This window comes from Strongylocentrotus purpuratus, unplaced genomic scaffold (assembly GCF_000002235.5).
Source record: "Strongylocentrotus purpuratus isolate Spur 01 unplaced genomic scaffold, Spur_5.0 spur5_scaffold_19, whole genome shotgun sequence".
NCBI classification, from domain to species: Eukaryota; Metazoa; Echinodermata; class Echinoidea; order Camarodonta; family Strongylocentrotidae; genus Strongylocentrotus; species Strongylocentrotus purpuratus.
In genome coordinates this window covers 24,021,354-24,037,388 of record NW_022145604.1, presented here as the reverse complement: position 1 = coordinate 24,037,388, position 16,035 = coordinate 24,021,354, and the positions used below count along the sequence as shown (strand labels likewise).

The 16,035-nt window shown below is 38.1% G+C and overlaps 1 protein-coding gene across 1 annotated transcript; it reads left to right on the top strand.

Annotated features, from left to right (window-relative positions):
* Positions 1-5,805: 5,805 nt before the first annotated feature.
* LOC115926133 (carbonyl reductase [NADPH] 1-like) lies at positions 5,806-15,216 on the top strand. Its single transcript, XM_030990650.1, has 6 exons — positions 5,806-6,009; positions 9,412-9,678; positions 10,263-10,369; positions 12,287-12,415; positions 13,716-13,860; positions 14,488-15,216. The coding sequence occupies exons 1-6, from the start codon at positions 5,977-5,979 to the stop codon at positions 14,692-14,694; spliced, it is 888 nt and encodes a 295-aa protein (XP_030846510.1). The 5' UTR covers positions 5,806-5,976; the 3' UTR covers positions 14,695-15,216.
* Positions 15,217-16,035: the final 819 nt, after the last annotated feature.

Below are 16,035 nucleotides of genomic sequence, written 5' to 3'. Positions count from 1 at the left end.
CCCAAAAAAAAAAGAGAGAGAAAGAAAAAAGGAAGAGGACGTAGGAAGAAAAAGAGTCGAGAACGGTACAACGAATCATCTTCCTTTCTCTAATAATTTAATGAAACGTCAAAGCTTCCGCGCTTCGTGCGAAAAAAAGGGGGGGGGGACTGAATTTAGCAAGGATTAAGAGTCGAGAATGGTACAACAAATCGTCTTCTTTCTCTAATAATTTAATGAAACGTCAAAGCTTCCGCGCTCCGCGCGGGAGGAGGGGAACTGAATTCAGACAAGGATTAATAGTCGAGAATGGTACAACGAATCGTCTTCTTTCTCTAATAATTTAATGAAACGTCAAAGCTTCCGCGCTCCGCGCGGGTAGGGGGGATCTGAATTCAGACAAGGATTAAGAGTCGAGAATGGTACAACGAAACGTCTTCTTTCTCTAATAATTTAATGAAACGTCAAACTCCCCCTCCCTGCACCCACCCCCTAGGAGGTGCTCACTACCGCCCCCCCCCCCCCCCCCCCCAAAAAAAAAAAAAAAAAAAAAAATCCTGCCTAAATGCTTGAGAGGATAATAACCCAGGTAGTAAGGGCATGTGGGACCCACATGGGTCCCATATTCTCTAAAATGTTATCTTTATTGAGGGTGACTTGAAAAAGTTAAAAACTCGGAAGGGAGGGGGTGCAACCTGCCATATACGTCCTACCTCTTGGTTGCTTTGATCCATTGCCAAAAATATTTTGGCACCTATCATCCCCCCCCCCCCCCTCCCCCAACTGAGGATACAAATCATAGAGATATTTAGTAGTATATATCTCTATGATACAAATCGACACCCTTGCAAACAGTGCCCTCTATTTGAGATGAAGAAGAGAGATACCGCTCGATAAATATGCTTTACGTTTTGTTAAAAATAACAAGGACTCTATGCGTGCAGATTCTACAGCTAGTAAACTGCAAAATCACAGTTATCAGGAATTATGGAAAGAAATTAGATGCATGAATAACAATAAATCACGTTTACGGTACCTACTACCAATGAAGGTGTCACAGGAGATGCTGAAAGTGGAAAACGCATTAAGTTATAGAGAACTGCTTAATTGTGTCAAGTGTCAAGCGTGTTAAGTTAATAGTGCTTCTTTTCATGATGACATGATTGTTGCCCCTGAGGAAATTTAGGAAGGTATCGAGCAATTAGACGTCAATAAGTCATGTGGTATAAATACTATAACTGCAGTCTGCAGAACATTTGAAGTATGCATGCAAGTTCAAAATTGTTGTCTCGACTTGCTGTATATTTTTCTGGTTTTCTAATTCATGGTATTTTGCCAGATAGGATGATATTTGTCATCTTGGTTCCAGTATAAAAGGACAAAGCTGGTCGCCTTGATAGTTATATATCAATTGCATTGGCCAGTGTTCTTTCTAAAGTATTGGAGAAATTATTATTGACTAGGTTAGAACTTCATATTTCTATGAATGATCATCAGTTTTGCTTTAAAGCGAAGCATGGAACTGATATGTGTAGTTTTTTTTTCTCTAAAAGAGATAATATTGCTAGTTATTGTAGAAGAAACTCCTCTATATTTTGGTGTTTTCTTGATGCCTCCAACAGGCGCGGATCCAGGATTTCTTAGGGGGGGGGGGCCCAAATTTGAAATTATGCGAGCCAAATATTGGTACGTAATAGTGACCAACAGTGACGTAATACGGGGGGGGGGGTCGGTGCAGGGAGGGGCGATTCCCCCCCCCTCCCTCCTCCGCGAAACGCGGAAGCTTTGACGTTTTATTAAATTATTAGAGAAAGAAGACGATTCGTTGTCGAGTTCTCGACTCTTAATCCTCGTCTGAATTCAGTTTTCCCCCTTCCTCGTGAAGCGTGGAAGCTTTTACGATTCATTAAATCATTAGAGAAAGAAGACGATTCGTTGTACCGTTCTCGACTCTTAATCCTTGTCTAAATTCAGTCTCCCCCCTCCCCCTCTTGCGCGAAGCGCGGAAGCTTTTACGTTTCATTAAGCCATTAAAGATTCGTATTACCGTTCTCGCCTCTTAATCCTCGTCTAAATTTAGGTTCCCCCCCCCCCTTCCCGCGCGAAGCGCGGAAGCTTTTAAATTTCCTTAAATCATTAGAGAAAGAAGACGATTCGTTGTACCGTTCTCGAAAATAATTCTCATCGGAATTTAGTTCCCCCTCCATCCCGCGCGAAGCGCGGAAGCTTTTACGTTTCATTAAGCCATTTAAGATTCGTATTACCGTTCTCGCCTCTGAATCCTCGTCTGAATTCAGGTTCCCCCTCCCGCGCGAAGCGCGGAACCTTTGGCGTTTCATAAGATTATGAGAGAAAGAAGATGATTCGTTGTACCGTTCTCGATTTTTAATCCTTGTCTGAATTCAGTCCCCCCCCCCCCCTCCCCTCCTGCGCGACGCTGTGACGTTTCATTAAATTATTAGAGAAAGAAGCCGATGCGTTGTACCGTTCTCTATACTGTTAATCCTTGTCTGAATTTCAAAGATGTTCTTTGTCTGCTCCTGTTTCTTCCTACGTCCTCTTCCGATTTGACCGCCCCCCCCTCCCCCCCCCCCCTGGCTACGCGTCTGCGGTCAGATAAACACATTTTGATACCTTGTCTAACCCCGCAAGCGGTCAGATAAGCATTCAGGGGCCCGTCTTAGGGCCCCTGGTGGGGTCGAGGCGGCGGAGCCGGCACTGGAAGCTCAGGGGTTTTAGGCGTTTAATTAAGGTCAGATGAGCATTTTTTTTGTATACCTTATTATTTTGTGACACTGGCAGGTCACTATTTGGCGTGGGGTCCAGGGGGCGGAGCCGCCAAAAATCAGGGGTTTGAGGCATTAAATTACCGTCAGATGATCATCTAAGGGCCCGTCGTAGGGCCCTAGGTGGAATCCAGGGGGCAGAGCCCCCGGAGGCTTAGGGGTTTTAGGCATTAATCACGGTCAGATGGGCATATTTTGATGCCTCATTATTTTTTAACACTGGCAGTTAACTATTCTTTCATTCTTGCTCTCATTCTACATTATTTCTCTTTAATATACTTTTTCAAAAAAGTGGGGGTGGGGGGGGGGGGGGAGCTCGGTGCTCCCGATCCCCGCCGTACCTCGGGCACTGACATGTAGGAATCTCAAGAATCATATTTCTTGCCTGGCTGTAAATTTAGGAATTTGTCATTTTCCAACAAACACATACAAACGTATAATTTACTAAAAAGTGAGGAAAAATCTCGGAAATTATGTCATATCAGCATTATTTGTAATCCACCGTTGTGGAATTAGAAATAAACCACGTTTGAATTTGATTTCCCCCAAGCCCCCCCCCCCCCATCGGTACGCCAGTATCTCCTCTTTTCCTTTTTTCTTTCCCTTTCCTTCCTTCTCTCTTATTTTTTTGATTGGGGGGAGGGGGGGGGGGGGGTCAACAGCCTGGGAGGCAAGGCCCTTTCGCCCCCCCCCCCCGATCTCCTTTTTCCTCCTTTTCTTTTCTTCTTCCTCTTCTTTCTTTCCCTTTCTCTCCTCTTTCCCTTTCCCTTCTTTTCCTTTCTTCTCTCTTTTTTTTTTTTTTTTTTTTTTTTTTTTTGCGGGGGGGGGGGGGGCAAGGCCCGCTCGGCCCCCCCCCTGGATCCGCGCCTGGCCTCCAAAGCATTTGATACTCTCTAAAAAAAATCAAGTGATCACGGACGTCACTCCTCTGGAGAGTGAAAATGTAGTGGAAATAGAATGAACATTCACTCTTTTCTTCTTAGAGAGCACTCTAAAATCAATCGATTTTCACTCCTAAACAAGTGATCACGGACGTCACTCCCAAGAAAGTGAAAATAGAGTGAAAATTCACTCTTTTTTTTTAAGAGAGTAGAGTGAATCATGGATTGGTACTTTACAAAATGAGTAACAGGGGCATTCCTTCTTATTTAAAATAGAATATTGATATATTGGTATTGTCACCAGACTATGATGGTGAGATGGGGTAATTGTTTTCCTGGCACCTTTCAATCATGATGGTGATGGTGTTCGGCTTCGAGGTATATTGTCTCCATACTTAATTAATTTGTATATGGATGGATTATCTGTAAAATTGAATAACTGTGGTACTGGCTGTTTTGTACGTAGTACCAAAGTTATTCATTTAATGTATGCTGAATTGCTGATGATCTTGTTATTTTAGTCCATCAACTGAAGGTTCTCAGAGCTTGCTCAATGTTTGTTTTCAGTTTTGGTATAGACAATGGTGTTAAATATAATGCGAAAAAGAGTCACGTTATGATTGTGAATTGTAAAAAACTTATTGTAAGTTGCAATTTCCAGACTTGTATTTGTGTGCGGTGCTAAACTTGATGTTTGTAAAGAGACTAAGTACCTATTATTTTACTGAGGACCCGTGTGATGATAGAGATATTTATAGACAGTGTCGTAAACGTTATGTACAGGGTAATACATTGTGCAGAAAGTTTCATATGTGCTCTCGTAAAAGGTAAGGTTGAATTATTTCGAGCTTATATTGTACACCGTTATATACTGCACATGGAGTAGGTATAACAAGAGCAGTATAAAGAAGCCCACGGTAGCTTATAGTGATGCCATGAGGATGCTCTTACGAATACATAGGCACTCTAGTGCAAGCAAAATGTTTGCAGATGTGAATATACCTGCATGTCCAGCTGTTGTAAGAAATCTAATTTTAAAGTTTATTCAGAGAATTAACCTCAGACTTGTGTAAGTTCTGGTTCAGTAGCTTGTTGTCACATGTGCCAGAGAGCTATAGGTTGATTAAAGTGGATTAGTTTTTGTTTCTCTTATATCTATATGGTTCCCCTCTTACTTTTGTTCATTGTTGAATGTTCCCCTCATATTTTTGTGCATTGTTTTATATATCTACATGTAAATATTTTATATGGACCTCTGCTCTTGCAGCTGAGTCTGGAATAAATTTTGAATTGAATTGAATTGAACTTTTAAAAAAACAACAGCAGAACTTAGGTGTAGTATATGGGAGGGGAGGGGGTCTTATTATTATTTTGTTTTAATCTTATTTTCTCTTACAGGATAGGATGTAATATGGTATGTGCTCATCAACTCACTATCCTAGGAGAGGTAGTGGTCTGTGGCAGGTTACACGCCCATCAGCACAAAACATCACCAACAAAAGAGAAAAATATAATAGTAAGACAAAACGAAACCAAGCCAAGCCAAGCAAAGCCAAGCAAGACAAGGCAAGACGAGGCAATGCAACTAGACAAGGCAAGGCAAAGCAAAGCAAATTGCAAAACAAAGCATGCAAAGCAAAGCAAAGCAGAGCAAAGCAAAGCAAAGCAAAAGCAAAAGCAAAAGCAAAAGCAAAAGCAAAAGCAAAAAGCAAAAGCAAAGTAAAGCAAATTAAGAAAAAGAAAAGCAAAGCAAAGCAAAAGCAAAAAGCAAAAAGCAAAAGCAAAGTAAAGCAAAGCAAATTAAGCAAAGCAAAGCAAAGCAAAAGCAAAAAGCAAAAGCAAAGTAAAGCAAAGCAAATTAAGCAAAGCAAAAGCAAAAAGCAAAAGCAAAGTAAAGCAAAGCAAATTAAGCAAAGCAAAGCAAAGCAAAGCATGCAAAGCAAAGCAAAAGCAAAAGCAAAAGCAAAAAGCAAAAGTAAAGTAAAGCAAAGCAAATTAAGCAAAGCAAAGCAAAACAAAGCAAAGTAAAGCAAAGCAAAAAAGGCAGAACGAACAAAATAATATCTAACAAAACAAATTTCTAATGCACTGCCAAACAAAATGAAATAAAAACGGAGTGTGAGACTAGGTGAGGGTTCTAAAACAGTGGGAGGCACGGTCCATATTGCCCCTTCCCAATTACCCGTCGAAGACTGACACCCTTCTCCATGATCAGCGGGTAGAACTTGGTTTTGAACATCGCATTAACGATTGTCAGATCACATGATTAGAGTAATTGTTCTTTTCCGCAGGAGCCACGCTTGTAGCTTATAATCTGAGGACAACACAAAATGGCATCAAAACACTCATCAAAAGTGGCAGTGGTAAGCAATTATTTCACAATAAATAGTATTTACAGTCTGTCTTAGGAATACCTATTCGTCGTTCATGAAACAGTCGTATTGATGACAAGTATCTGACAATCCATTAAAACGCTTGTGGAATTAAATACACGTATTTCAATGGGTTGTTGGCGAATTTGTACTTATGACGGTTTCGTGGAACCATGAAGATTCTTACCTATAGACATTTTCTTGTTTCCGTTACAGTATAACCTACGTCGTCATATTCATTATCTCAATGTGTAGTGCTTTGTTGTTGTTGTTGTTGTTTTTTGTCAGCCTCTGTGTGATGTAGATTATGTGGAAGTTAATTGCGACACAATATAATGGTATCACAGATTTTCGAGGAGATGACCTTCAATGACCTCTTCTCGAATGTCCCACACCCTCTCGACTATTCTATCAATTGTCTGTGTATCCGGTGGTTTGAGCCTTTGCCATTAGTATATGTCCCCTCCCCAATCTGTAAAGATTTGTCATTGACACTGTCCATATGATTGTGTCTGGCACATTGTCTATAGCAAAACTGAAATGTGGCAGACACTAATTTCTGTTTTTCATGCTGTGTGTATATATAACCCTGTAATTTATTTTGTCTTTTGTTATTGTTTTTATTTATCTTATTTTTTTTTATTGATATGTACCTTTGTAAAGTACTCCATTGAAAACCTGTTTTTATTGAACGGGCCATTCTTTTTAAATATGTGAAATAAAGAAAAATAATAAATAAATCTAAAACATACATTAGAACTTGAAATGTACATAAAGTGTATTTTGACCATCGGTGCATAATATCTCGAAAAAGGTGAATGCAACAATTCATCGCTGTAATTTTTACTCTGTGGACAACAATATTCTTAAATGGTCACACGTCCATAGTACTTCGTGACAATAACAGCCCTTGTATCGAAATGGCAGACCATACATTTTGCTAATAATCTCGCGAATATACCCTCCGAGGGTTGTACACTTGACTGGGTCTGACAATATAACCAAGAAGTAAAAGAACAAGTGGAGATATACATATTACGACTTTAATATGTGCAATTATTCACATACAGTTCTTTGTTGATTAACCATTACGTTGAGTCTGGAAAAAAGACTCCACATGATTGCGCTATTACGCCTACTTTAAGCTAGGAAGACGATAGATGAAAGTGCCATTTGCAGGCCAAAAGAGTGAAAAGGTTAAATTCCAACGGCATTTGAAAGACTATACTAATTTAGAACTTCCCTAAACAAAAAAAAAAAAGGGGGGGGGGGGGTAAAATGTCTTCAAGCGGGAAAATAACGACTATAAGTTGCCAAGTCAGTTAGTAATAGTCTGATTTTTAGACCATTGTTTTGAATGGTCGTATGTTTTGTGCTGCACAAAGATTCAATCAGTTTAAAGTTGGCCATTACAAGAAGTGGGTTATTGATGTAGACAAATGCTCATTTTATGTATGTTATTACCAAAAAAAGCCAGGCAGTCACTCAATAGTGTCTGACAGTGAAGTCTAGCAAGTAAACGGGTTTCATTGCATAATTTGAATATTTTGGCTACACATGTATAACGCGTCTAATTAATACTTATGAGGAAAATTGGTAAAAAAAACAAGAGAAATCATTTGGGAATTTGTAAAAGCTTTGATGATAAATGATATCGAGATCGACCCTCCCAGTTTAACATGTATGTGTGTCATATCAGAAATCTGCAAAATACAGACATACGTATAATAAGTAAAAGTTCGACTTTCTTAATATCTGTGATAGAAATGACGTTGTTTTTAAAGGAGAACATGTAAAAATAAGTTGTCCACATCATGGAGAAAACTTCTTGTTTTATCAATTATCTATGTTATTCTTTACTTGCTTTGTAAACGCTGGTTAATAGTTTTTACTATAATTATGGAGAGCGTATACTAAATGCTACAGTGACAGTGATGATGGTGATGGTGATGATGATGACGACGACGAGGATGACGATAATGATGAGGATGGTGATGATGATGATGGCGATTATGAAAAATTACCGGCTCGATTAATAATGCTCATTAGGCTCGACCATAAACTATTTCATACTCCGATGATCATTACGAGCTGAACTTTGGAACAAACTGCCTTTAAATGTCAAAAACTGTCAGACTGTTAACCAATTCAAAACTTGTCTTAACACACTTTATTCAAAATTGCTTTTGATGATTAACTTACTCTGTTCGCATTTACGTATATTTCATATATATTGTAATTTGCAGGTTTGTTTGCATTTTGTTTTTGTTTTGCTTGATATGTAATTGTTTATCATTGTTATTTGTAGAGCCTTCGGTGGTAAGCGCTTTATAAGCACCGTTTGTATTATTAATTATTAAGTTTTGTGTACTGGTGTGTATACCATTCTTTAGGTTTACCGGTTCACCATGTACACGGGTAGTCCTGAGAAGGACTCTTTGGATTGAAAGGGGATTGAATAGAAAAGGGAGTGAGAGAGAAGTTTTCTTTTGGTTTCATCAAATATCGAAGACTACTTGATATTGCCGGGAGAGAAGTAGAGAAAATTCACGGAGAGAGAGAGAGAAAAAAAAGGAGAGAGAGAGAGAGACGGAGAGAGGGGGGGGGGGGGGGGAGAGAGAGGGGGGCGGTATTCTGTCGTGAGTGGAGTCTTGAAAAAAGCGGTCCATGGCGAACCAGGTTATGATTGAGAAGATAATTCAATTAAATTTATTTTGCCAAGCAATAAAAAACGTACAGGGTAAAACAAAATCAGTATACAAAGTTTCACACAATAACAATTACTAACATAGATAAACTCAGAAATACACATAATCAATTTGCAAACATGAATAATACAAGGGAAATTGCTAAGGCTGGTAGCCTCAGCCAGAAGGTCGCCCTTTCCCCCTATATGCGGCTGACCACATATTCATAATCAAATATAAAAAGTTTAATGATTTAATTTAAGCTCTAATAACAAGTTAAACAAAAAACAATTACATGTAAAGTAAAATGAATCAAACAACCGTTGAAATATGTAGCTAATATCAAAATAGGTCCATCAAATATTGTTTGTATTTACGTTTAAAAGTGTTAACTGATTTCAATTCACGTATTTCACGAGGTATAGTACTCCATAAGCAATGTACAAGTGGCAAGTGAAAATTATCAGCATTTCTAGTACTATAGAAAGAGAGAGGGAGAGAGAGAGAGGGGGAGGGAGGGAGAGAGAGAGAGAGAGAGAGAGAGACTCGACAATCCGAACACTGTTCGTCAGGACTCGACTACCCACATGGTGAAACCGCAAACTGAATGTATATAGGCCTAAGTTCTTAGCTCAAAATACAACATTTTAACTCCTAAAATACTGATGAACTATTGGAATTATAATTCATTATCTGTTTAATTCAGGTTACAGGAGCTAATAAGGGTATTGGTTTGGAGATCGTTCGAGCTCTATGCCGCCATTTTGGACAAGATGGCATTGTTTACTTGACTGCGCGCAATATTGGGCGTGGTCGAGCCGCTGTTGAGCTCCTCCAGAAAGAGGGACTCGATCCCAAGTTCCATCTTCTTGACGTCACTGATCAATCAAGCATTGATAAGTTTCGGGATCATCTGGAAAAGGAACATGGTGGAATTGATGTTCTAGTCAACAATGCCGGTATTGGTACACCTGTATGTAGAATCACGATTCTTGTACATGTTCTAATTAGAAATAAATGAGAAAGTTTTGCTTCTCTATCGCAAATGATTTAAAGTGGTACATAAATACCATCACATACGTGATTTTTGTTTTGATTGAGAGCACTTGTCAGAAATTTGAAATCAAAATACCCCCCTCTTTACAATCATGGATCCGAAAATGAAATACATAATAGAAAACCCTTAATGTTAAAGAATATAAATCAATCACTGCAATGTAGATGCATGTATCTTCTTAAAATGTTTGTGAAGTTCACAAAAAACTTTCATTACCACCAAAATGTGATTCCAGAGAACTTCATTTTATGACGAAATGGGAAGGTACGTCATTGTTGATCAAAACATAATGTGAAGTTTAATAGTATGCATGGATAGAAATATGAATTTCAACAAGAATAACGTTGGATTCGTGCTTTTCACGCAATTTTCGAGGTCCGCTGAAAATATTCGACTGACGAAATCAGATGTCCTCTCCCACTTCTGGCTGTAATGCCGGCGAACAGTACATGAAAGTACACCTAATCTTGAACTTTACGTAACATAATTTTCTTTTTCAGAATCACTTTCCCCTGTACGGAAAATCACTCTGGGTTATGAAGACAAATTTCTTCGGAGTTCTAGCCATCTCCCAAAGTCTCATCCCCCTGGTTCGGTCTGGTGGAAGGTAAGTTTTTCGCCGACAAAATAGGGGTTGGAAATCAAAGGGTTTCATAAATAAATAGAGTTTAATTCCGGGGGGGGGGGTATATACATATTAGGACATACGGGGGTGTGCCGCTCTAATGGATCATTTTTTTCACAAAAAATCCCTAAACATGGGTCCCATTTTTCAAAATGTCAAACATTTGCAAATTTTCCGCGTGTTTGCCATGCAAACATGCGAACACCCGAAAAACACCCGAAAAGGGGTTTTTCTTTCGAGAAAAATGCCCCTAAACGATCCTTAATAATTGGTAGGGGTTTTTCAAGGCTTGAGCGGCACACCCCCGTCCAAACCAAATCTGAGTATCCCCCCGGGATTTAATTAAGTCTTGATCAAGGGAGAGGGCAATTTTCTAAACGATTGAACCCTTCCACCCCCCCCCCCCCCCCACAATTATAAGGATCATTATGAGAGATTGGTTGAATATGAGTAGCGGTACAGCTAGGGTCGTAAATTCTTCGGGATTCTAGGGTTAATTCGAGCGAATTTATCTGGATGCATCAGCTTTTAAGTGCCTAAAGTGGTATGTAAAATTTGGTCAGTGAACCTTATCAATTCAATTCAATTCAAATCGATTCTACCCCCAGATATTTTTAATTCATTTTCTCAATGCAAAGGGACCACCAAAATACGAGGACATAATACTAACGCATCTGATGGGCCATTCAAATATCTGAAGTCGGAGGGGGGGGGGGAAGCTCATTTCCGTGCCAGAAAGAGGTTTCATGGAGGTTTTCTCACTCTAAGAAAAAAGGGTGCAAAAAAGGGTGCAAAATAAGAGTTTGCACCCTTTACATAAAAATGAACCCTATTGAAGGAAAAGGGGTTCAAAAAAGGGTGCAATATAAGATTTTGCACCCTTCCCACAAAAATGAACCCTAACGACTAAAAAAGGGTGCAAAATAAAAGTTTGCATATTGCATGCATATTCACGATTACTGTCCACGTGTTCACTTAAAAATACATTTATCATATGATTTGTTAAGCAAATTATGACAATGCACATCAATTTTGTGATTTGTATTTTCCTTCGGCAATCATTAACCAATAGATTATTTTGTCTGATCATGTTACAATTACATACACGTTTTAGCAATATATATATTGATTATATGATTACTAACCAAGAAACATCATGCATGTTTAATATGTATTTGTGTACGAGCACATTGTCTCGAGTATTCCTTAAAGGGTGCAGGGTTGAACCCCTTAAGGTGCTGCTATTGTATCGGGTTGCACCCCTAAAGGAGCAGGATTGAACCATTAAGGGTACCCATGTCCCCTGAAAGGTTCAATCTGGCACCCTTTTAAAGGGTGCAGGATTGCACCTTTAAAAAGGGTGCAGGGTTTAACCCCTAAAGGTGCTGCTATTGTTGCATCGGTTTGAACCCCTAAAGGTGCATAGTTGCACCATTTTTTCTTAGTGTGGAGCAGTAGGAAGTCCCCCTATATACAGACCCTTCTGAATCGACTTATTCAAGTTTCAAGTTTATTTGTTTTTACATTTCACAAAAAAGAATTCACATAATTGACAAGATTAGAACATATGAAATATACTAAAAGTGTCACATTATATAATTAATTCCTTGAAAAGACGTCGAAATTAATTTTATTGAATAGAGGGTTATACAGGGTGAAATGTGAGGAGCCTATTAAAAAGCTCAGCTTGTAGATTATAGGTTCCCGTAAATAAAACTAAATTTGATTGCAGTGGTTGTAATGGTGAAGGACGTAACAATAAATAGGTGGGCAAGAAGACCTTGACATAAGATGATGTACAACGTGACACAAGCAAAAGTAGCAAAAAATAGCAAATACAGCAAACAAATTAATTTGTTATCAAAGAGTGACACGATAATCACCATTTTCTCATTGTAGGATCGTTCATGTCGCAGGCACAACAGGATATATGGTGTTCAGGAACCAGTTCAATGATGACATCAGGAATCGATTTCGAAAAGCTAAAGACGAACAAGATGTTGTGGATCTGATCAATGAATTTCTAAAGTAAGTTCAGCGGTATATTTGGATGGAATGTAGTATGTTGGTGAAGGATCCTTATTCTCATTCGAGAGGGTCTAAATTCGATGCTTGCCCGGTGCCCACATCTGTCACTGGACAATGTATTTTATCCACATTTGTCCCTCTAGGACATTGTGAATTAAGTGTGTATTTAAATACCATGGTAATACTTGGTAATAGTAAATACGGGGCCCTCAGGAAAGCAGTATTTATATTAAGAAGGCTTCCCTGGGTAAAACATTATCATGATCATAATATCTTTTTTCATATTATTATCTTTTGTTAGACCCCATTTTTACTCCTCGATTCGGTCTAAACGTTGCTTCTTTGTCACAATCATTATCATCTTCAACAATCTTTTTTTTTCTCTTCATTATTATTAATATTATCGTTTTGATTATTATCATTCTATAATTATTATTATCATCATTATGTTTACTAGTAATATTATTGTTATTATTATAATTACCACTTTTAGCATTATTATTGATATTATTGTTATTATTAATAATAATAATAATAATAATAATAATATTCCACTTATATAGCGCTAAATACAAATGTCTCTAAGCGCTTTACAGATATATACTATTACCCCGGTCATTATTAATATTATTACTATTATTAATTTCGCTTCTAATTAAGATACAAATAGCATCCTAATAAAAGAATATTATGTTATTTGACATTAAAAAAATCAATGAAAAACTAATACCTTTGAAGAAGAAAAAGTAGATAAATTGCAAATGAAATTGATCTATGTTATGTAGAAATAGAGAGGCGGGTCCGCTGAAAAACAGGGCTTTTAAATTGTAGACCCCTCAGAAAAATGATAAGTGAGAAATGTTAAGTACTTATACAAACAAAAGGCCAACAAAGACAGCATTCATAGAAACTCCTTATGACTATAAACAACGTAAAGTTACAGATTATTATGACGAAGAAAAGACAAATTGAGTGAAGTGAAAACGAAAGAAATATGAGCCGCATATGTATTGGAGGGAGAGGAGAAAGAAATAGAGAGATAGAGAGAGAGAGAGAGATAGATAGATAGAGAAAAAGCATGACATAAAGAACGCACAAAATTCTTGTGGAATTTAAGAAAACAACAACAACAAAATTGAATAGCTTCAATAATAATAATAATAATAGTGAACATTTATAATGCGCCATGTCTGTCTGTCAATATGTATGAATACTTTAAAAAAAATTAATTATACTTCACTAATCGTACGGAATGTTGCAAATGTTACACAATTTCCGACTTGCACAATAATATTTACAGATTCTGCAAAGAAGGGACCATTGCAGAGAACGGATGGCCGGATGAGGCCGATGGGATCGCCAAAGTAGGCGTGATAGCATTGTCCAAGATACAAGCTGCGAAACTGTCACAAGATAAATCGAGGCGGGGTATACTTATCAATGCGGTATGTCTTCAGCAAGAATATTATGTTCATAACTCATAGCATGTGACGATATACATTAAGAGAGCATAGACATGGGTGCGGGGGGGGGGGGGGACCACGATCTTAACTAGATGGAGGAAATGCTAGCTATAGCCAATAGGAGGGAAAGTTGGAGCAGGCCCTAATTTCCATTTACCCGATTCCTTTGTTCCCGTTTCTTCTCCCTTCTTTCAGGTCACTTTGTCTGTCACTAATTTTTAACTCTTTATGATTTATGGGCCTACTTCTTCTTGGATCAAATTTCTAGAGTGATTACAATTTTACTCCTATTTTTCTAGCCCCCCTTCCTCCGCCCCAAGAAAATCTGCAACATACATGGCCACATATCGTTTTTTCAAGGGATTGTGAAAGAATCATAGCGTAAAGAATTCTCATTTTCATTCAAAAAAAATAATACATGTTGTTTTTGCAAGTCACTCCATTTAATATGGACTAAAGACAGGTTCATTGTCATTTAACGGTTAATTTGGTTAATTCTTTCTTTTTCTCATTCGCATTCGAAACATCAGTATCCTTGCAGATTTATGTTTCTGTCTCTGGGAGTTTTATTTCTAATTCAACAAAATATACTTCCTCTAATTTTTGCAGTGCTGTCCAGGCTTTGTATACACCGATATGACTGCTCACTTGCCTGAAGATCACTTTGGAGGTAACAGGGTTACTACCGCAGAGGGCGCGGATACACCTGTTTTTCTCGCTCTCCTCTGCTCTGGTACAAAGGGGCCAAAAGGAAAGTTCCTATTGCGAAGAAAAGTTTATGATTTTCTTCATACTGATGTAAGCATTAAGATGTAAAAATCTGTGAGATTATACAACGAGATGCTTTTAGTAAAAATGATCTGTAATTTTCTAAACAGGTGAAGTCATACTGTGTTAGAAAAACTATCGCACCATCGCAGATCAGCTGTGTACCGTAAATCGCCGCTTCCCTAGCTGCGCATATGGAAACGTTGTATCATCAGCTCAATCTCGTGACTTGCGTGCATAGAATAATTTAATAAGCATTTTTGCATGTTAAAGTGAATTTTTCTCAAACGTGCGTTTCTTTCCAACATTTGGGTGCCCGGGAATTACTGGGTAACATTTAAAAAAGTATTATATACAAAAATAGTATGCTCTTTCTAGTCTGTACTTTTGTCAGAATAGCATAGTCTTTCAGCTCGATGTCGTTTTTTTGTGTTGGAGAAGAGCAAAATAATGAGTTTCAATTGCACTTCGGCCGTTCTCCCAAGCCCTCACTCGTTCTGGTATTCAACTTGTTTTGATTGGTTGTTTTGATTTTGGGTTTAACCCCCCCCCCCTCAATTTTTTGTTATTAAAAAAAAGGGTTACCTTACCCCCCCCCCCCCCCCTTGCGAAATGTTTCCTCAAAAACTGGAACAAAAAGCTCTTAACCCCCCCCCCCCCCCTTGCTTATTCAGCGGCTGGCTGAGTCGTTCCGAAATTTTCGGCGCGATTTTCAAATTTTACCCCCCCCCCCCTTTAACATTGATGATCAATGTTAAGGATAGATGACCGCGCCTCTAGCTCAATATTGCTTAAAAATCCAATTTTTAGAAACGTTTGAATTCGGTCGAGATGTGGAAAAAATCTCTTTACACTGGGTGTTACAAAGTTTTACTTCGTGTTCTTCTAGAGTCGTGTAAAAGGGCAATACAAGTAGAAATTTGCCAAAAAAGAAAAATTGAGAATGTTGCTTTTCCATATTTTTCAATTTTTTTGAAAAAAAAGTACATCAAATTGAATGAAGAAAGCAGATTGGTGAAAGTTTCAATGAAATCGGAAAAATGTGAAAGTTATTTAAAAGTTGAAATCACTATCTGTAAGGGCACTTCAACTTGACCGAATCTATAATTTATTTTTTGATGGAGTACCAAACAACTTTCCAATTTAAATCAACACATAATTGTGTCAAAAAATTGTATGACTGAAGATGGCCTTTTAATTTCACAGGAACTATAACAATGTCATATTCGTGATATATTTTGAGTAGTATCTCAAGGGAGAAGGCACTGAGCATGAAGCCCCCCCCCCAAAAAAAAAAAAAAAAAAAATCCATCTGCTAATTAAAGGGGCCGTTTAAACAATGTTAAATCTGAGATACACGGCCCTCCGTGTTATCAGTGTCTGTGAAAA